The following is a 21,838-nucleotide window of genomic DNA, read 5'->3' as shown; positions in this document are numbered from 1 at the left end:
GCATTTTCCAGTTCTGCTCTTGACTCTCTGACAGATCATCAGGTCATGAGGGAGGGCAGGTGAAGCTCACTGAGGCTGAATGGCTTCTCCTGTACCTGGAATCAGGCACCCTCCTGTTCTCCCTTTGCTGCTATGACACAAAGCACAAGGGTTTCTAAGGGAACAGGACATGAAGCTGACCAGAGTTGTACTAAAATCATCACAGCAGTTCAAATTTTAATCACTAAAAAAATTGAAAATGCTCAGTGATGCTCCTTTTGGGTAGGTGGAGGCCATGCTGAACCAGAACTTGCCCTGTTGTCATTGTCTGTGTCACACTTGTTCTGTAGTCACCCAAAGATTTGGCTTCTGCTTGCCAATAATATAGACCACATCCATCTTTATAACATTTTGCCTACACACTGTGCCACTGGCTGAAAATTTTGGAGTAAACTTTTATAATTTTGAACAAAATATCACATAAGGAGACCTGCAGACTTCTCCTTTCCTCTTCTTTTAACTGACCACAGATCTTTGGCTTTCTTTGTTCTTTCTCTTCCCCACCACATTTTTTTTCCATCAGTGATAAAGTAACAAAAAAATAGAGGAACAAAAAAAAGAGAAAGGGAAAATAGGAGAAAAATTAGCGAGCTTGTATGAAATTTATAACAAAACACTCTTTGAAAACCTGTGGCATTAGAAAAAAATACAAATTAATTATTTTTCATCCATCTCCAATTATCTTTTATATTTAGCAGCAGCAAAGACTAATGCCATAACCTCCAAATCATAACACAGACACCAGGAGTGTGTTACCATTTGTGGAACATGTAATAAGTAATTTGACCCTTGAACTAACACTATGGGGCACATCTGGAAATTGTCACTTAGGGGTGACACCAGTCACTAGGGAACCAACCTTCCTGGCCAGTTTTACAGAGCCCTTTTCCATTGTTCAAAACTCCCCTAAATTTACCCTTCCTGCCTACAAAGTGTTTAAGAGAAGTTTGTCCCTGCATTAGGGTCCCAGCAAAGCAATTCATGCCTACATTTCTTTGTAGGTAAAATTAAGCAGAACTGGAAATGAATGTGCCCCATTACCCTTTCCTTCCATGCCCAGAGTGCAGAGAAGCCTCAGCCTGAGCAAAGCCAAGCTCTACAGGGCTGCTGTCTGGGGCAGAAAGCTGCTTTCATCCCAAGTCCCTTCTTCTTGCCCTCCTGACAAGCTGTGCACCCTTTTTTCTGTAAGCTGGAGAAGTCAGGGTGGCATGGCTCTCATAAACATGTGCACAATGCAAGAGGAGCTTGTGAGCAATCTGTGCAGGGGCAGAGGGAAAGTTTAATCCCATTGCCCTGGTGTCAAAGGAAAGTTTGCAGCGGCCAAGTCTCAGTCACTCATCAGTGCTGGCTTCTGAGAGCAAAGCAGAAGGAGTAGGAAGGTAAGTGCAGGGCACCTCGAGACAAAAGGACTGAAAACAAAATGAAAACAACCCGAAAAAAATCAATTCAGCTGAACCCAGCCAGGGCAGGCAAAGAACAAAGGGTCAGGAGACAAAGCTGGAAACAATAGACCAGCAAGATGAATATCAGTTGTGAGGAAGAGCTGGGGCACTGCTGAAGGAAAATGGAAAGGGCTTAAATTATAAAAACTAGAAGAGATTCCTAATTGTGAATGCTGACCTGCAGCTTGATCAGCACAGCTCTCACACACTGCTGCACTGACTGAAAGGGCTCATCTCAGCCTGGATTCCTTGATGGCAGTGATGGTCACTTATCAGAGCCCTTTGCCATTAACAGAGTCATAAAATTGAGGTCTAAAGACAACCCTGAACCTCCTGTGGTTTTTACATCTTTGTCTTGAGTTTTGCATATTTATTTCCTGCCCCAGAGAAGATCTGGTTTCTGGAGGTAATACTGCTCCCTAAAAGTGCAGGACTTGCTGCCCATGGCCATACAGAGCAATAAGCAGAGAAAAGGACCCTGATAACTGGGCACACATGTTTATACACCTTCTGAATCTACTCAGGCTACAATTTTTAGTGGGAAAACCAGACCATATTAAGGAAAGCCACATGATCATGAAGCCCAGGTAATCAGTATTTTCTCTTTTTCCCTATCCTCAGACAACAGCAAAGTGCCCCAGTGTGTACAAATATGATGTGCTTTGCCCTAGAGGGAGGTTGGTAGGGCTGGGAGGAAATGATCTTTAAGCCTATGTTATCCAAAAGTATGAGCAGTCAAGAAACATTGCAAAACCAGGATGTTCAGGAGATTAATTGGGCAATCTCACATGGAGACAAACTAAATTTGCCTGTTGTTCTACAGCGAAAGTCGTTCTCCATGCTCTCCCTTGAAGACCAAGGGCTCCTTTAGCTCTGTGATTATTCCAAAGAGGATTAGTTAAGCAGATCTAGTCAAAGCTCTGGGCAAAGGGCAAACCAAATCAAACAAAGCCACTTTTGACATTTCTGAGCTGCACAGGCACAGCTGACCTTGCTGTCCCAGGGCTGAGGAGTTACTGGGAGCAGAGGGATGAGCACACAGGGGTGAGCCTGCCTGAGCAGACCAGCTTTCTGCTCCTGCTATTGCAGATTGAACAGAAGAGCTGGGACAGCAGCCTCTACTGCTGGTGGGGAAAGATGTCTCAGCCACAGCTCCTCTCTCAGGGACAGCTCAGGTTTCCAAAATTCTGGGGTTCCTCTGCAGTTGCAAAGAGGAACACCCAGCTCATGCATGGTCCACCTCCACACCCTGCCACCGTCTCACCTTCTCTCTGTGCAGGAGTTCCAGAAAACACCTTGTAAAGGTGTAAATCACATGACTACAGCCTGAGGGATTTAAATCATCATAAACTTCCTCCAGCTCAGGAACCTGGGTGTATAGCCTCTCACACCTGCCTGACACCACAGTGAATTGATTCAAAGCCTGTGGTACCTTGTGACAGCCACTGTCACACTGGGTGTTAGGAATCCCTCTAACAATCTATTTGCAACAACACAACTTGAAAAGGAGCTTTTATTTCCCTTACTCCAATATGGATGCTTTAGGATTCTCAGAACAACCTCTCTCTCCTGGGATACTTCACACTAAAATCTCATCCAGGAGATTTACAAGGGACAGACAACAGTGGTTTTCATGTTGCTTTAGAAGCCAGGGAGAGTGTGTTTCCCTTTGTATTAAAGCTTAGGAGCTATGCACTTGAAGAAAAAAATCTTGGTGGGAAGGATGGATGCAATTTAACAACTTTAAGAGAGCCCTGCAGCTTGTTTTATGGTTGGGATGTTGCATTCTGCTGCCTTTATTTGCTTCTCATCATTTGGTTTCCTGATCTCCTGTAAAAGAGCCCATGAACTGCAGCTCCTGCTCACCACATTCCATCACTGCTCCTAAATGCTGAGCTGCTCCTGAAATCACAGGAGCGTTCCCATTCTCCTGAAGGCATGGGAGTGTTCCCATTGCCATCCTCTCCTGACACAACTTGTGCATGTCACTGTCTGGATGCAGAACACCATTAATTCATAGAAAGATTCTACTCTTCCTTTGACCAAGAGCAGTCACCTCAAGGGTAGAACTCTGCTCTAGGGCATGCACTTTCCTATGGACTGAAGCCAGAAAAGATTTTCATAGGATGTCAAAAATATTGAAAGGGAATGGAAGCTTTGTGTCTTTATACCTCAGAGGGTAGCGTGGCAAGAGAGTATAAAATAATACCCTTAAAGTGGAGCTTCTGTGTTGCTCAGTTCTCTTCAGTCTTAGCAATGCAGCCCACAAAGAGAAACGCTGGAAAAGGCTCCCAAAAAGGCATTCCTGTACCAGAGAGCACCCATTCCTTGGCTGCCTGGCCATGGCAGAGCCCCCTCCTGCACCCAGAGATGCCTTACAAACACATCCAAAGAGGAATTGCACATTAAGCCTTTTTACATATGCATTCCATTCATTGGAGCCTAGAAGTAGCCAGGACAGCAGAAGTGTTTGCTTCCATTCTCTTTCATTTGGCAGAGAAGGCAGAAGTGAGACTTGACAGTAATACAACAAACAGGCAATTACAGGATTCCTATTCCCTATGGAATGGTATTTTCTTTCCTCCTCTGGTAGGAAACATAGCTTGGAAATGAAGATGAATTGGCTTGCTAGACAGAAGAATAAAACAGATCAAGTGAGATGCAAGCCATGCATTTATTCAGATGCACTTTCAGTCTGGTGGGAAATCTGGCAGATGACGTCCCCAAGCTTCTGAGGACCCAATCATTGCCACCACAGGGATTTCTAGGGGCACTGCTTTCTTCTCCAGTGCAGCTGCTGTTCCCAAAAGCATCTTACACCAATGGCTACAGAACTCAGTTTATTTCCCTTAGGAGGAATTTATACCCTGGAGACAGCTAAGCAGGGTCATCACCTCTGCTCCTTCAGAAAGGCTCTTTTCGCAGGTAAATGTTGAATTTATACTTGTATATAAAACATGTCCTGGCCTTCAGTTACTATCACTTATGTCCTAATGCTCAAAAGATTTGTGCTTAATAAAAGAAACAGAAAAGCAGCTTTTAACCGTGACAGTATATTCTTCCTCTTTCTTCATAAGAAAAGACAGAGTTTGGGTAAAATTCCAAGTAGAAGAAACAGGCTTTACAAGGATCCTTCTCATGCTTATGACTGTTTCCCACAAGAAATGAAAAACACAAATCCCAAATACATAACAAAACAAAACAAACCCCATAACACAACCAAAAAAACCCACCCAAATCACATTAATTGTATTTTAGCAACTTCACTCTCCTACTAACTCCCTCAGGTTTCTTGAAGGATCAAATTCAAAGGATTTGAAGGCACTGCCTCCACAAAATGAACTAGAAAACAGTTTTAAGAGGCCACTTTGGAATCTGTCCAGGAGTTAAATCCTTCCTAGCACCTGGAGCATCCTGGTGACACAGAGAGCAAGTTCAATTACCCACCAGCCCAGTGAGTTAAAGTGCAACATCAGGACTGGAGAGACAGCTGCTGGGAGACTTGTTTTCAGGCAGTCTGTTCCCTGCTTTTCCATGCTTCAAACTTAGAATCAAAATTTGTACAAGTTTTCAGATTTTTTTTTCCCCTGCCCTCTGCTGTTGAGAGGGTGAGGGTTAAAAACACAGACAAAGAATGCAAACAGAAAATCAAGAGACCTTGCCCAGTGCAATCTGTTCCTTCATTTCATATCATCTGATTTAAGGTGAAGCAAGGGAGAACATTCATTTAAGCAGCTATAAAGAAAGAAAAAAAGATTGATTGAAAAGTAATTTTTCTCCGTTTCTTATGGAAAAGAGTCACAGGTGTCTGTTTTTCTTATATTTTCTCTTTAATGGCTGTTCCCTTTTCAGCCCCTAAGATTCAAGGTCAGCTCCAGGTTAAATTATACTGAGCCTGAGAGGCTCAGCAACTTCAAATCCAGTTATGGGATTCCTCTCCCTTCTGTATTGCACTGGGCTTCCATTCTGGCATTCCAGCCTGGAAATCCCTATTAGACGCTTGGGGTACAAATTTTCATTTCTGCATTTAGATGGCAAGATGGGTGCCACAGTGGGAAATCAACAATTGGCATCCCACTAATAGAACATGCTAAATCAGTGAGTAAAATTAATGTCTTGGTGCATCTAGACATGCTTAACCTTGGAATTACTGACTGCTGGCAAAAGTCAGATCATACAGGATAAACTTAAATGTAGGAGTGTCTCCTACAACTTTCCATGGATGCGAATAGTGAGGGACAGTTGCTTTTCTCCCACCAAGAATATAAAATCTAGCAAACATAAGAAACAAAATAAGACTCTGAGAATATTGGGGGCTAAATATACCCCTATTGCCAAGTCTTGGATAAAATCCAAGCCTTTTGAAAACTGCCTTATGGTCAGTGTTGAGAGGGTAGGGGCTTGCACAGATTATTAGTGCACACTGTTACCTGACATCTGTAAGAGTTAGTTTATTTGCCTTTACAGTAAAGTATGGAAGAGAAAACAGGCCACAGTTTCTTAAAGGAAAATACTATGAGGGAGAAAAATGAGAAGAAATATCTAAGAAAGGAAAATAATCTAAACCCACAACTTCAGAACAATCCCTCAGAAATCTGAACAGCCCAAGAGAGATGAGTTCAGGCTGTAAGATGAATTTGCACTTCTTTGTGCTCACTACAAAAGCCCTCCAGGAGCAGCAATGATTCCAGCAGTTGGTTAAAAAATGGTCTATAATAGCAAAATGAAAACAAATCCTCTTAATCCTGGACCCTACTCCTACTTATTCATCCCTAGGAGTGGTGCAAACTCCAATGCTCATGGTGACCATCACCATCTGAGCAGGAGAATACCACCCTACCCTTAGATTGAAGGGTACTCATGTGAATATTCTGAATATCCTCTCTGATGGCTGGATCTCCATTTCCAGCCTTGAGTTCCAGCACAAGCAGTTAAGAACCACCAGGAAAACTTCCTAAAAAGGAGAACCATTGTACTGACTCTTAAAAGACCAAAACAGAAACAAAAGGTTCTTAATCCATCTTTTTATGAAGAGGCCCTCCAGGGTTTTGTGGCAGCTGCAGCATGTGTGAAATATTACAGCATTTGTTTGTGACTGCTGGATGAGGTGCCTGATGGTTCTGAGGAGGTCTGGCCACTGCTGCAAGCGCTCCACAGCTGGAAGGTGACAGAAATGTCTATCCAAATTTGAAACACCTGCACATTTGCAGCAATGAAGGGCATTTGTATCCAAAACTCAGTTTTCAGTGGATTCTTCATAGTAGAATATGAAGAAGAATGACAGAGAAACAATTTTGAATGGAGAGATGACAAGATTTTTTTAATCCCACAGGAATGCAAAATCCTTGCTTAGATTCATAATATGTGGGTAAAGTGGAGGACAAGGGATCAAAAGACAGGCACAAGCATCTCACGATGTATTAAAGATAGAAAAAAACAAAAAAAAAACCCCAAAAATAACAAAACCAAAACCCAAAAAACTTAAAACCCAAAGAAATGGGCTTAGGCTGGGATACCTGTAATAGGTAGTTTCTGCCAGGCCCCAGGAAACTCCTATTTGGAGTATACTGCTAAAAATCCCTCAGCAAAAACCAGCCCAAAGAAGGCAGGAAAGGAACTGGCCAACTCAAAAGCAGGTAGAAAAATGAGTAAGAAGTCAAACATTATATTATCTTCAGGCTTTAAAGAAGACAGTGACTGAACTAATTAAAACCAAAAATCAATGGGAAAAAGGGAAAAACAAAAAATATAAAGCTTTTTTGCTCATTCTCTATTCCCCTATGGACTGATTCTCCAAGCTTGGGCAGTCACAGTTCTGGTCTTCCATCCATGAGATGCTCCTGGGGAATATTTGGGATCAGTTTCCAGATCTTAATACTCCAGGTGGTGAGCATCATCAAACATTCAAGAAGAAATCTCTCCACCAAGAAAAAAAATAGTCCTGACATGTTCCATATGCACTGAGCTGGCATCTGGATATAAAATCTGCAACACCTAACTATGCCAAAAACCTTCCTGAGACTCCAGAAATAAAAATTCCTAAGTGTGCCCTCAACTTGACTGCCAGAGGAATCTTTTTTATCCCTTCTTTTGATCCTCCCACACATAAGTTTCCAAAGATGGAGCAAGCACCCAGTTTCACATTTGGCAGTGCTAGAAACAATGCTGCAATGGCCTTGAAATGTTTGACATTTCCACTTGTCTGGATGCTGATTCTGCACAGGAGGCAGCTCTGCCTGCATGGGGCAGGGGCTCAGTGCAGAGCCCAGAGCCTCTGGGTCCAGGAGTCAATCAGGAGCCAAAATTCAGCCACAGCAAGTTTCTCATGTGCTTCTCCAAAACTCATATATTGATATCACCTTGTTATTTTTCTTGTATTTCCTGTTTTTTCTTTTTTTTTTTTTTTTTAATTTGTTTGTGTTTTCTTTGTTTGTTTTTTGCTTTTTTTCTTACAAATCATAAAGTTTCCATGAGGCAATCAGAGCATGACTTCTATCTAGCTGTTTCATCAAGCTAAGCATGCCACACGCTTTTACACATCCTTTTTTTTTTTTCTGATTATTTCCCTTTTGAATAAACTCTCCATTATCAAAATAAAATAACATCATTTACAAAGCACCACCTCAGCAGCATGCCTCAGCTTTCATTTCACAGGGCTATGCCAGCAGCCACAAACAGAATCAAAGCAGCCAATTAAAAATCCATATTCATTAACAAACATCATGTGTGCTGTAATGCCCTGCATTGACTGTGGCACGGCAGGGGATGGGGAACTCGCTGAGTTTCCCTGCTCTCACTCTGAAGCATTGTTTTATTAGAGGAAGGGCTTTACCTTTGCTGCTCCAGGGCAGCAAGGAGAGTGTCCTGGGGCAGCAGAGGGACAGCTGCTCAGCACCTTTTCCCTCAATGATGCCAAACACAGCCCCTTGCCAGGATTTGGAGCACACAGAGAAGACCCTGAACCTGTGCCAGACCCTCCCCACCGAGGTCTTTGGGCACCAGCAGGGCCCATGGCAATGGAGCCTGTGGCACCACAAGCAGACAACATAATAATAAACTCTGCATATGCTTGATTGATGCGGCTCATGGGCTCAGCAGGGCCAGGTCCAAGCTGCTGCAGTGAATTACCAAATTGCCCTGGCTCCAGGGGAGCTGCTTTGATTTACACCATCAACACTTCACTGCTGCACACGGTCACATGCATCAGTACAATATTTCAGGCCTGTACAATGAAGTTATATGAAGGCGTGCCGGGGTTATTTATTTATTTGTACCCACGAGCCAAGAGATTTACAACTCTTTATAAATACAAGCTGGGCAATTTGCTTTCTATTTTTAGCAGGAATGCTTTGTGCAGGAAACAGCTGTCAGCCACTGGGAGCTGTGTTCCTCAGAGCAGCAGCTTCAGACAAAGAGAGGCCTCTTAGAATTCAACTGGAAGGCTAGGGTCACTGCTTTGTGATGGAAAAGAAGCTGGAGATGGTACACAGCAAGAAAAAAATATATATATACAGTACAATATATACAGAATAAACCCTAGCAAAATGGGCTGGAAAAGCTCTAAGAAAAGGACCTTTACACAAATATATTGCATATGAGTGTGACTCTCAGTCTTCCCAAAAAAGCTTCAGAGCCCAGCTCTGACCAAGTTCAGCAAACCTTCACAAGACTTGGAGACAATCTATTCCTACAGCCTCAAGGAAGATGAGCAGCTGGGTATTAGATGAGAGACTCTGCTGATATCCTCACTGTGGAAAAATCTGTCACTTTCCCATTTCAGAGCCAAAGCTATCCCCACCAAGCAGGAGATCAGATCCAGCAGATCTGCCACCCTGGGGCACACACTCACCTTGGCAGACAAAGGAAGAGGGAGTTTCCCCTGGATGGACCCGTGCTGTGATGAACACCACTTTCTGTTCAGCCCCTGGACGCAGGTTTGCTGCAGCAGAAAAGGGACAGAGAGGGGAAAAAAAAAGAAATTAAGATTATTAAACTGTGCCCCAGATGTAGAAGCAAACAATTGTTAATTTTTAAAACACATCTTTTCATTAGAATTGGCCACACATTATAAACAAGCACAATCCCTGACCAAAGGGGCTGTCACCAGGTCTCCTTCCCAGACTGCACAAGGGCTGCAAGAATAATGACATGCAGCCAAACCTGCAACAACAAATTTAGGTCTCTTTTTAAAGCCCAAGATTTACTGCAGAGAGTTTAACTGCACTGTAATTGTGCTCTCACTCGTGATAAATGTCCCCCTGGGCCACAGGAACAGCACTGGGGCTCCAGTCAAGGTAAAGCCAATTGCACCCTGCATTGCACTTGGTCCAAGCTTTAACAGTGCCAGGCTATGGAAAAGTGCTACAAATTATATTTATTAGGCTTTGCTCCGGAGGATTTAGAGGTGATTTTTTAAAAATCTGTTAAGTGTTTGCAACTGCATCTGCTCTAACTGAAAGAAAAGTTTAAAAAAAAAATAAAGTATAGAAAAGAGACCAAGATTAAATCCAGTGAGGGCATGAAAATGTGCCATTTCCCCTTCAAATTGCAGATAGGTGGAAGACAGATTTAGATCCCAACTATGCTGACTTTAACATGGGTTAATCCCTCAGTTTTGAAGCCACACCACTTTGGCCACCTGCTTCAGCCATAAACTATGTGGGTCAACCAGGATCCTTCTTTTGTTTGTGCTGTGACTGCACTTAATAAACAGCAAATGAAAATTATGCTCTTGCAAAATGGGTTCTGGGAATTTTAAAGACTCTAAGAGGTCAGGACCTCAGTTAGATGGCTTATCTCAACCTGAACACGCACAGCAGGGGTAATGCTAAACACAGCAGGCTCCAATTGCTAGAGACAGTTTAAATCTTTGTTTTGAAGTAAAAAGTTTATCAGACTGGAAACTAAATCCAAGTTGTTGTTTTTTTTGTTTTGTTTTTTTTTTCTTCCTCTTTTAATTAGGTAGATTTATTGCACACATATCCAAAGTCAGACTTTTATTTTCAAAGATGTGTGAGTCCTCAAGACCATACCTTAGTTAATTTTTTTTATTTCCCAAATTCTTAGAAGTGCTCCATTTTCCCTAGGGCAAATCACACCTTACACAACCATAGGAATAATCAATACATTTTCTGCTGTTTTTAGGAGACAATTGCAGCAGGTCTCTTCTTTTATTTCCTTAGCATCTCAAAGTCCTGCAGCTGCTCTCCCTATAACTCAGCCATCCATTTGTTCTCTCTTACACCAGCTTCACCATTCCCTGATGTTTTTGAACCCCAGAGGCAAAGAAATATAAGAAAGAAAGTCCCTGCCAAACCCTGCAGCTGGTGGGGTCAATTCTCTCAGCAGAAGAAAAGTGGGAGGCAGCAAAAAGGAGCACAACCCCATCAGCCAGGAGTCAAGGACCATCCCACATCATTTGCATTAAGTAGTGGGGAGGAAGGTGATAAATCAGCAAACCAACTTTAAGGAACAAAAGGAGAAGGGCTGGGAACACTTTAGCAAGAGGAGATGAGTTTTCCTCCCCTCTTGGAAAACCAGCATTGCATTAAAGGGGCTGTGGCACAGCACAGAGGTGATGCTCAGCACCATGGCTGCTTTGGGTCTGGAACAGCACTGGTCAGGAATCTCTTGGACAGAGGATTGCTTTGGGGTGTTTTGTGGCTTTGGCTTTGTTTTCAATTACAAAATTGTTATTTATGCTTCATAACACTTATTGGAATCATTATTATGATCAATAACTTTCACTATGCAAGTCTATTTTAATTGGCAATGAATTAAAATCCCCACAAGTCAAGTCTGCTTTGCCCCCAGTGGCAATTAATAAATTATATCCTTTTCTTTCTCTTGACCCATGAGCCTTTCCTTTTTATTTTCTCCCCCTGTCCTGGATAAGAGGGAGCAGCTGTGTGGGCATCTGGCTGCTAACCAAGGTTAACCCACTAAACAACCACAAAACACCATTTCATTTTTTAATTTAAATGTTACATTAGAAATACATCCTATTTTCTACTTCAGGATTGAAAAGATCAATCAAAATTAAGAAGATTAGAAGTGTATAGCTTTGCTTAGTAGATGCCAAAAGTGCTTAAGCAAAATGACAGAAAGGCACACTCCATTTAGCCACAGCTTTGAGACTTGTGGAAATGCAGAGAAATGTGTTATGGTACCACTTTTACCCTTCTGAACACCATAGCAGTGAGTCTTAGAAACAAAACTCTTTGACAAAACAGGGGTTTTTTTTGAAAGAAAGGGAAGTAGAGATGTCTGGAATGGTTCCTTTTCCAAATGGTTCCTTTTCCATTTTCTGTTCTGGAGAGTATCTTGAAGATTTAAATGAACATTTTCTCTTCCCTTTGAAGGCTACCAGTATCATAATCGTGAATAATATTTGCCTTGACTTATGACTGAGACCTAAACAATCTGTCACTGTGTGTTACACCCCAGTGTCCTGCTCCTCATCCACTGCCATCCTGCCCCTGCTCAGAGGAAAATTCCCCAGAGCAAGGCTGTGGAGATCTGAGATGCTATTCAGAACAACCAACACTAACCTCAACATCTATTCTGGCTCCCCAGCAACCACAGTAGTGGTAAACACCAAGCAAATTTCATACTGAAAAGAAACTGAATGAGCTGCAAGCAAGCAGCTCAGACCTCTCATTCTGAGCATCACTTGTGCTGTTTGGCCCTCAACCCATGTTCCTTCCCTGCTAAAGCTTTGGCATGTCAAGCCAGTCACTTAACCCCACTGGCAGCACTCCCTCAGCTCTCACCCAGGAAACAGCAATTTCCACTCCTGGTTGCTTATTGTGCTGCTGCAGCTAAAGCAGCACAGAAAACATTTTCTACTTACAGAGAGAGAGGCAGATCAAATTCTAAACCTTCAAGGGAAAGCAAGAAATTCACTTAGCCATTTTCATTCAATTTTCATCTTTATGGTACTATAAAAACATGAAAATGATAGTATTTGTATATAGCAGCTTAATGGTAGGTATCTAGAATATTCAAGCAGAAATATTAAATTTATGGAATTCCATTTGCACCACCAAGATGAAGCACTATAACAGAACTGAGGTAGAACATCACTCCTCAACCTCCAGGATCTTTTCTGTTACCTTGTCAGACCAGAATCAGACTACAGATTTGTGGTTTCTTTAGATCTTGCAGTCATGATGTAGTTTATGATTCAAGTTCACAAATTAGCACTCAGGATGAGAGGTCTGACCCTGGAAGTCTGGTTCAGAGAGCCTTTGGGCTGGTGCCCATCAGGAGATGCTGGGAGTGAATTTCACTCCTTCGCAGAGGACTTCAAAGCTGAGAAAAGTACTAGAAAAATCTCGTCATCTCTGGAAGACCAGAAGGCTCCAATCCATGGGAATCCATCATCTTACAAACATAAGGCCAAATAACGATTTGATTTAAATACCCACGTACATTTTAATGGAATGTTATCCACTGCAAATGAAAACCATATTGCCATCCTGTCCCAGGTACTTTGCAGTACGAGGTGGGCTGCTGCCAGCATGTTTTTATTCAAAACCCTGCAAGTTAAATACTCCACAGAGGAAATCAAAGCAGCTCTATTGCATTCCCCTCCTGTGTGCCACCCCAGCTCGCCTGTGCCCAGCAGAGCTGGAACATCTGTGTCGAAAACAGCCCTGCCCCAAGTGCCTCATCTCCACCACATTAACCTGCTCCAGCAAATCAAATCCAAGCAGCATTTACTGCACTCTGTTTTTTCCTAAGAGACCAGATCAGCACCTAATCCCATTTATTTTTGCTCCTTCTGGCCACGAATGTCATTTCAGGTAAGAGTGTGCATCTCAGCAATGCAAGAGTGCAAAGGAACAGCATTTTTGGTCACTGCTGAATCCCACTGGACTTGGAGAGATCAGATTTTCTTTCTCATCTTCTTATAGTTGGTTTCAGCAGAACAAAGAAACTAACAGGGACAGAAGGTCAAAATGATGCCATTTGTACCACAGAGTGATGAGCAAAGACTGGGATACAGGTTGTGGAAGTCAGACACCCATTCCTGTACAGTTTTACCCAAAATGGGAGGCAGCAGCATTTTGTCTCCCATGCAAAAGCCGTGGAAGGCCAGGTCTGTGATAGGGTGGCCCTGCTACAGAGGACCCTCACAGCTCATGGACTGCCCTCACCTTCACTCTGTCCTGCCTGGGGTTTTTGCAGCAGTCTCCTTTGTGCAAGGACCATCTCCTCAGCAATGGTCCTGCATGTAATGCTCAAAACTGCATCCAAAACCTTCCGAGTTTTGGGTGTTCATTCAGGCTCTGTCCTTGACTCTGTCAGGTGCTTAAGTACATGATTTGTTGGACGGACTTGCATCGTGCTCAAAAATGTGCTTAACCATAATTTTGGCATGAGAGCTCTCCTGAATTGGGGCCATTTTGCAGGAAGCCTGCCTCTGAGATCATTGTCACAATGTTTTAAAGTTGGAGATTGTGCAACTATTATCCTTTATTGCTCGTTTTATGCCAAAGTCTCCCTTTCTTTTTACATTCCTCTTAAAAGAGAAGCTATTTTGGACCATTTAATATTATTTAATCTCTTTACTCTGGCAGCATAGAAATTACAGGAGCCATTACAATGGTCCTGTGTGAGCGTATGCTTTATTGATGTATATGCTGACCTAATATCAAATTGATTTTACTCAGCTTTTCTGCTGACCATGGAAAAATGCAAATTGGGTATTATATTTGCACACTAATTTTATTGGGCCCCTGTGTCTTCATAAAAAGATAAAGTTTGGGCTAATAAAAATAAAACATTTCTGGGGCTAATATAGGCAAATGTTTATGTAGGCAGGTAACAAATTGGTTTGTCATTTAGGGGAACATAAAGAGCACTAAAATCATCTTTAGGCAAAATAGATTGGTGGCTTTTGCTTAGCTTTTAGCTTTCATTTGCAAAATCAATTTAATGTAGCACAGTGTCTCAAAGAAAGGGTGACACAGGATTAAGACATTAATTGTATTCCCCCTCCATAACTCCCCCTTATTCAGAGGCCCTGGGATTTGGGTTTGCTCTTGCTCAAAGCAGATTAAATATATTTCAGCAGCAAATAGGAAAAAGAAACCTTTAGACTTTTGCCATGTGTGAGCATCCCATTGGGACAAACAGGGGCAGGTAGCAAAGTGGGACTCAGTGTTCTGCAGGCAGATGCTGACAGAGCTATCAACACTTGTCAGTGCCACCAGAAACCTGAAAGCACAGTGGCAGTGTGATGTTCCTCCTGGATATGGCTGTGTCCCTCCCTCCTCTTCCCTCTCAATCCTCTGTAGCAATGCCTTGTGCATCCTCATGGCCTAGAGCCCTGCTGGAATATATCTGAGTGAAGTTCCACCACAGTTTAAGTAGACAGGTGTATATCAACAGCCTAACTTCATTTTATTGAAAGGAATTGGCCTATTTACATCTCAGAGCAGGCACTATTTCCACCCAGCTCTTGGTTTTCATCCCTTCCCCTTCCCTGCCTCAGTTGCAGGGTGTTCTGGAGGGGTTCCATGGGGTGGGAGGTTACATAAACAGTTTTGATGTTAATACTTGACTGCATTTTCAACGTAATAGCCCAGCAAAGGGATCTGACTGTGAAGCAAAAGGCCAGAAATATCTCCTGGTAAAATTATGCTGAAGCGCAGATCGAATGACGCTGCAGAGCTATTTGCAAAATCAGAAATGGCAAATGCCTACAGAGCAAGGGCCCCCTTACCTCCCAGCCACATTTGGTGGTTTTTAATCTTCATTACATCTTGTAAGCAACCATTTTTCCATTTGGGCTTTCTGATACTGGCAGCTCACTACGCTTTTGAGGCAGGAAAATTACATGCACGCAAAACCAGTCAAGATACACTCACGTCTTCCCTTCCTTCTCATCTCCACTGAAAAAAAACCTCCAAAAAACACTCCCAAAAACCTGAGGTTTTGTTTTTAAATTATACATATGCATTTGAACGTTGGAACATACAGTCCTATGAATAAGAATAGAAATCTGGAATATGAGCAGCACATTATTCGTCCTCAAACGGCCAAGGTGATGACAACTCACAATTAAGGATGCAGACAGTAGCATTTAATGTCACCTACCTGCATCACTGTCATATCATAACAGTTTAGCAGGCAGGTCCCCAGCCTGCTTTCTTTTTCCCTTTTCTGCTTTGCTATTTATAAAGTCAGGTTGGAGTGTAGATCAACCCCTTGCCCTCCAGAGAGCGGAGGCACGCAGTAAATTATGGGAAGGCTAAGTGGTACATCAAATGTGTCTCCTCAAAGCTATACATCATCTTGTTAAATTTGATGTCTAATCCCAGAACCCCAGAAATCATTCCCAAAATCCCAGAAAATGCATGTGTCCTTCAGATGATATAGAACAAGAAAGTAAAGTTTACCTGCAGGGAAAAGAAAAAAAACACTGAGAAAAAAACATTCTAGACACAATTTGCTAAAGTCTTCATTTCACTTGAGTGTCTTTCAGTGCCATTTCCTTAAATGCCATTGACTCAGAACTCACCCATCTGCACTTGAATACATGAACTCTGATCTACAGTACTCACTTTATTTTTCCTTGCAGTGGTTGACGATGAATTACAAAACTGAATAAACCAAACATCCTATTTATCTCTCTCTAAAAATCTTACATCAGAGAGAAATGCAGCGTCTTACATATGCAGCAGCCCTTCTCCAGTCACCACCAGTGACAGCAATAATGATCTTCAGCCATTTCCACAGGGTTCTCTTGACTGAGCTCCACAGTGAGCCCCTCACCAGTGAGGAGGAGATGGAAACACTCAGGAGCTGCCCCAGAGGAAGCAGACCTCATCCTCTGGGAAGGAATCAATACTAACTGGTATCTTTTTTGCTCTCTCTGTTCACAGCCATCATCCCTCTAGAATTCTCACCATCCCAGTAGCCTTTTTACAAAGGGATGGAACTAAAATATTCAGATGCAAGACATTTCCACCTGAAATACCACATTACACGGGTACTTTTTCAGTTTGTCTTCAAAATCCAGGGATTCAGAAGATGATGCTAGGACCTGTTAAAAAGCAACTCTCTATCAGCTCTCTCCAGTGGAGAGGGATACGGCTGTGTTTGTTTGCTGTAAGTATGCATGGACTTAAAGATAAGAGAATAATTCAGCCAAGGTAGAAAAGAGGGAATTACCACCTCCTCACAAAGTAGTCCAGCAGTTACAGGAGCAGCCAGGACACCTTTGATCTGTTTTGGATTACTTTTCCAGTTTTGCTGTGGCTTTGCTTGTGATTAACCTTAGTGCTCAGGCTTTCCCATATAAAAACTGAGCAAAACCATGTGCACTTCAGAAAAGAATTGAGAGTCCCTGTACAGCTATTCCCAAAACTCTTCTAGTTTCTTTGAGATGCACAGCCACATCCTTGTGCTCTTCATGGATTTTTCCAAGGAAGGCAGCACTGAAAATGACATTTAAAGGTGCCATGAGATTCAGCTCCAGAATCTGTGAGTCCAGCATCTCTAACCTCTCAAGGCCAATGGATAAAAAAAATAAGTAAGGGACAAATTGCAACACAACATGCAAAAATTGGGAAAGATGTTTCTGCGAAGCTGTAACTAAAAAACCTCCATTCAATGGGGCTAGGTCTCATATTATTCACTTAAGAAATGGGCAAAAAGTGTTACAAGAAAAGAATTAGGAAAAAAGAAAAAGTTGGAGCAGCATGAAATAGTGGACAAGGCTGGAGACCTACTCAGGTCTCTCTCTGTGAGGAAAAAACTGAAAAGCAACCAAAGTTTCAGCCTGCTGGGCTGAAGTCTCAGACCTGGGGGTGCAGTGAAGCAACACAACCAACACTGTCACCAATTCATCTCCTGTGTTCCACCTTTTTGACACTGACCCGAACAACATGAACCCTGCTCTCTCTTATTCTTCCTGACACCCATTGAAAAGAAGTGGGGACATGATCAATTACAGGGCACAGGAGATGATTATTTTTTTGATTTATGTGTTGCATCAGACCTTCCCTGGGCAGAAGGACAAGGGCTGACAGGGTTAGGAAGAATAAAACCTTCAGTGCACAAAACCTTGAAAGCAGCGATCCCAAGCAAGATGTGCAGGGTGTTCTGCAAGGGGTTTTGGCTTTTACTGAACTATGACTGTGAGCTCTTCAGTAGCTGAGCTAGTGGTCAATAAAAAGCAACCTGCTGAAATGAGATTCATGAAGAGCCGTGCTCCTCAGAATGTGACACTGACCTCTCTGGGAAGCACCAGCACTCTGTTTGGAGAGAGGCTTGAGCACACAGGCTAGAAAGAGACACCAGTGAATTGTTTCTCTTTTCATATTCATTGCTTGCCTGAAATCAGAATTTGGCCCTGAACCCACAGCACCAAATATTGAGATGCTCAGTAGAAGGTCTGACACCCCAAATTCAAATTTTGAAATACTTCAGCAGGGTGGGGGATGCAGACAACCCTCAGGGCTGAAGTACACACACCGCTAAGGCAGCCAGGAGCAAATCCTTCTTTACTGTCATGTTAGACATTGGTTTCAAATCAGGGTGAGAAACCTGTTCTTAATGTAAGCAGGATGGCAGAGATGGGGAGGAAAAGGCCCCTGCTTTTGTTCATTGATTCTTCTCAGATTTTAATCACAGGGACATGATGTCAGGGAGTCTGTGGCTTGGGAGGAGTTGACAGCCCTAAATCAGCTTTGCTTGGGTGTGTGCACTCCATTCACTGGCATCTGACTCCAAGACCAGCAAGGATCACAGACAGCCTCAGACAGAAGTGCACCAGGAATATTGGACATATATCATAAATCCAAGAGCCTGGCAGGACAAAGTCCTGTCACACCCTTGTCCTTTCATTTAGAAGGAAGCAGTGAGATACATGCTTGGAGGCAGGGCACTTTCTATTCTCATTAAGGGCCAACAATTAAGCAAGCTGCCATTCTCATTCAGATGCCGCTTATGACATTTTCCCCTCTGTTGCAAAAACAATTATGGCAAAGATGTTGAAATTCCACCTGGGCCACATAAAACCTTCTCCTTCCCCAGCCAACCTGCTGCCTCAGTCCCCTGCGTTGCAGCAAACTGAGAACAGCTCCTCTCACAGACCTGATCCCTCTCAGAGCTCCCTGTAATCACCACATTAACTTTGTGTGCACGCAAGTGTCCACCGATCCTAATTGTCCTTTTTGTCCCATCATTAGTTAGCAATAAATTCCAGAGGCACAGTCAATCAATACAGCACAGGCCATAAGGGAAAACACATTTTGTTGCCTGCACTAGGCACACACTGCAAGGCTGTGAGAGCTTTGCAAAACCTATCTAGTCAGCAAACTGTTAAAACCAATTTATACACACTCACATTCCCTCTCTCAAGGCAATAAGCCTATGGAGAATTTTAATTAAAGTCAAAGGAGCCTTTAAAAGTGGAGGGGGAGAAATCTAGCACAGCGAGAAATAAATTAATAAAAACACGCTCCAAGTTGAAGCTCAAGGGGATCACTCTCAGTCATCATTTATTTAAAGGATGGGACACGTCAAAGATGGGAATGTCAAGTGGGAGATGCTGTGAAGCAGCAGAGGACAGAAGAGGGGCTGATGAACTGCATGCCAGAGCTTCTGTAGCAGATCATTTTTTGTCACTCAGGTTGTGACAAAACTTGTGGCTGCCCACCTGCTTCTTGATATTCACTAGCTCTCAAAGTTAGGCACTGGAATATCTGTGTGCCCTTTCACAGCTGAGCTGGGGAGGACCTTTTGGCTCATCTAGACCATCCTTATCTGGTCAGCACCCAATTTCTGTAGAAAATTATTCCTTTCTCTCAACATGAAGGAGTTTTTCTTGTTATTTAGCCACTGGTTTCTTTTGCTGAATTTCATTCTGTTTGTCACTTGCTTCTTCCCTTGGTGTTTATATCTTTTTAAAATTACTTAATTTTTAATACATCATTCTAGCTTTTTCTTGGGCCATAAACTGCTCCAGAAGAATTGACTGACCCTTCCAGATGAACTTCTACAGGCAGGCAAACCACAGATCTGGTCAATTCTCATGTTCAGGAGCTCAGAGGAGAGCTGGCATCCTGCTCTTCCCCTGTCATTTTTGCAGCCACCAAATCACATCTTGCAGCCTTTTCCATAGCACAGGCAAGAGATTTCTTCACTCTGGGCCAGTTGCAAACAAGCAGTGCCACATTTCTTAACTTAAGCTACTCCCAGTATGAGCTGCTGGAGCAACTTCTCATCACCTCCTGTAACAGCTCAGTGCAAGAGGCTGGATCAGTGCCCTCAGCAGCCACCTGGCTACCCAACTGTGGCCAAGGGAATATCATACTGTGTCAAAACATCTCCAGCATCAAATGCAGATTAATCACCCATAATAATCATGTGATTGCACTGGAAACCCATCCACTCTCAGCCTTCAACTACAAGAAATATGGAGATCAAATATTGACTGCTTGTTTTGACACTCATTATCTTATTTAGATAGTCCTGTGCTGTCAATTTTCCAGCTAGATCCTTTGGTAGAAGCAAAAACTTCATGGATTAATAAGACTCCACATTAGTTTCCATGTAAAAGCCTGGAAATACAACTCATTTCCAATGTAGGAAAAAAATTCAATTATTCAAAACATTAATAAGTATATTTGATAGTCAATGTAAATTGAATTATGTTTTGCCCTTTCCCATAAAACAAACCAAAACACCTTTTTCATGGAAAGAGGGTTAGAAAGGTTAAAAAAAAATGAAGAAAGTCAAAGTCATTACGTTCCAATCAAACTTGATAAATATGTAAATTACAGCAACTAAACAATTGTCTTTGACAAATGGCTTCCACGTAATGGATTTTTCATAGTAATGAGGCTACAGTGCAATTGTTTTTTTAAAGCCTTACATTTCTCATTAATAAAAAGTGAGTCAGTGTGCACAATGGGCATATTTACAAAAAAAAAAAAAAAAGTAAGAAGCAAATAAAATTTTCAGACAGCAGCTGACATCACAGATTACAGAGGGATACCTGAGATGGTGTCATTGCTTTCATCAGCATTGACATGTTGTTGACTTTAATTAAGTAAGTAACTTTAAATAAGTAAGTTGAGTTTAATTAAGTGCCTTGAACTTGAGGAGCTACTCAGAGCCAAAAGAAAGCCCAGGACTTTGCCACCTACAACTCAGGGTTTGCTTCTCCATCCAGATCAAAGGGGCCAGCTGCAAATGCTACACAAGCCCTACAAAACCCATGAAAATGGCAAAACAAGAAAGAAAATCACTTCATGGCATATCAGTAACTTCCCTGGCTACCAGCATCTTCCTGCCTCATTGAGTCCACTGGCATTTCTGACCATGCCAACCTTCACACAGCACCTGTGCATCTCACTGCCTTTCTAGTGGAGCTTGAACACTACTCTAAAGAAAAAGATTCATGGAAGAAGATGACCCTGGATCATACAGTTCTGCTTATCATTGTCCTCAGAACATTCCAGCACTCAGGAAGGCATCTCTAAGTTTCTTACTCTTGATTTCTGTTCACTTGATGCACTTTGGAACAACAGAAGGGCAGCACCCAATGTGGCTTGAGCCTGCAACAGCTTTTCCACATAAAGGAGCAATGGCTGCAGTGAAAACATCTCAAGAACCACAAAGACTCCCTTGTCATGCACCCAGCTTTAGCAGGACACAGCACCCAGGGTCCCCTTTAGTGCAGGCTGCTGGCTATCCCCCCTTTCCAAGGCCTATAGCAGAAAATGGATTTTTCTCATCTTTTCCAAAGGCCTTTCCTCTGCAGGCATCTTGCCACATCTGCAGAAGCAGTGCTGTTTTCCCCACCCCCACATCCATATTCATTTCAATAGAAAAAACAGGCTAATTAAAGGGGGAGTTAAAAAGATTAATCAATTTTTCCAAGTTCCCCAACTTCCCCATCCTGTGTCTTATCCCCTATCACCCTGGTGCCAACAGGATTCCATTTACATATTCTGTATGGTACAAAATTCCTGAAGTATAGGGAGAATTTCAACATGCATGCCTACCTCATTTAATACAATTTTGGCTGCTCAGCCCTTCCTGTTTGAGGGAGGACTGCATTCACATCCCCTCACTATAAGGAATTCTGCCACCTGGCATTTGAATTCCTGAGCCAAGGATACATGATACTGCATTTGTATTTACTCCCAAACACACTCTGTGCACCTAAGGGTCAGCCAATCCAGGGTGGTGATAGATCAAAGGCTCTGCTGCTGATTTTAAGTTATTTAAAGTAAAAACAAACCTTCTCACCCCAATCTGCTGAAAGTACCTAAGGGTGAAGAAGGGAAAACACAGCCAGGGGGAATGTCAGTGGGAAATAAGGACAGAGATGG

General features: G+C 42.5%; 1 protein-coding gene across 3 annotated transcripts in view; it reads right to left on the bottom strand.

The window, feature by feature from the left end:
- Positions 1–21,838, bottom strand: part of BEND5 (BEN domain containing 5) — an 873,054-nt gene that overhangs the window by 193,091 nt on the left and 658,125 nt on the right. For all 3 annotated transcript variants that reach the window (XM_074545835.1, XM_074545834.1, XM_074545836.1), the window contains one exon: positions 9,331–9,420. In XM_074545835.1, coding sequence (XP_074401936.1) covers positions 9,331–9,420 — 90 coding nt within the window. The remainder of the gene's footprint in view (positions 1–9,330; positions 9,421–21,838) is intronic.

This window comes from Zonotrichia albicollis, chromosome 8 (assembly GCF_047830755.1).
Source record: "Zonotrichia albicollis isolate bZonAlb1 chromosome 8, bZonAlb1.hap1, whole genome shotgun sequence".
Lineage (NCBI taxonomy): Eukaryota > Metazoa > Chordata > Aves > Passeriformes > Passerellidae > Zonotrichia > Zonotrichia albicollis.
Note: the sequence above shows the minus strand (reverse complement) of the source record. Positions and strands in the feature narration are given on the sequence as shown.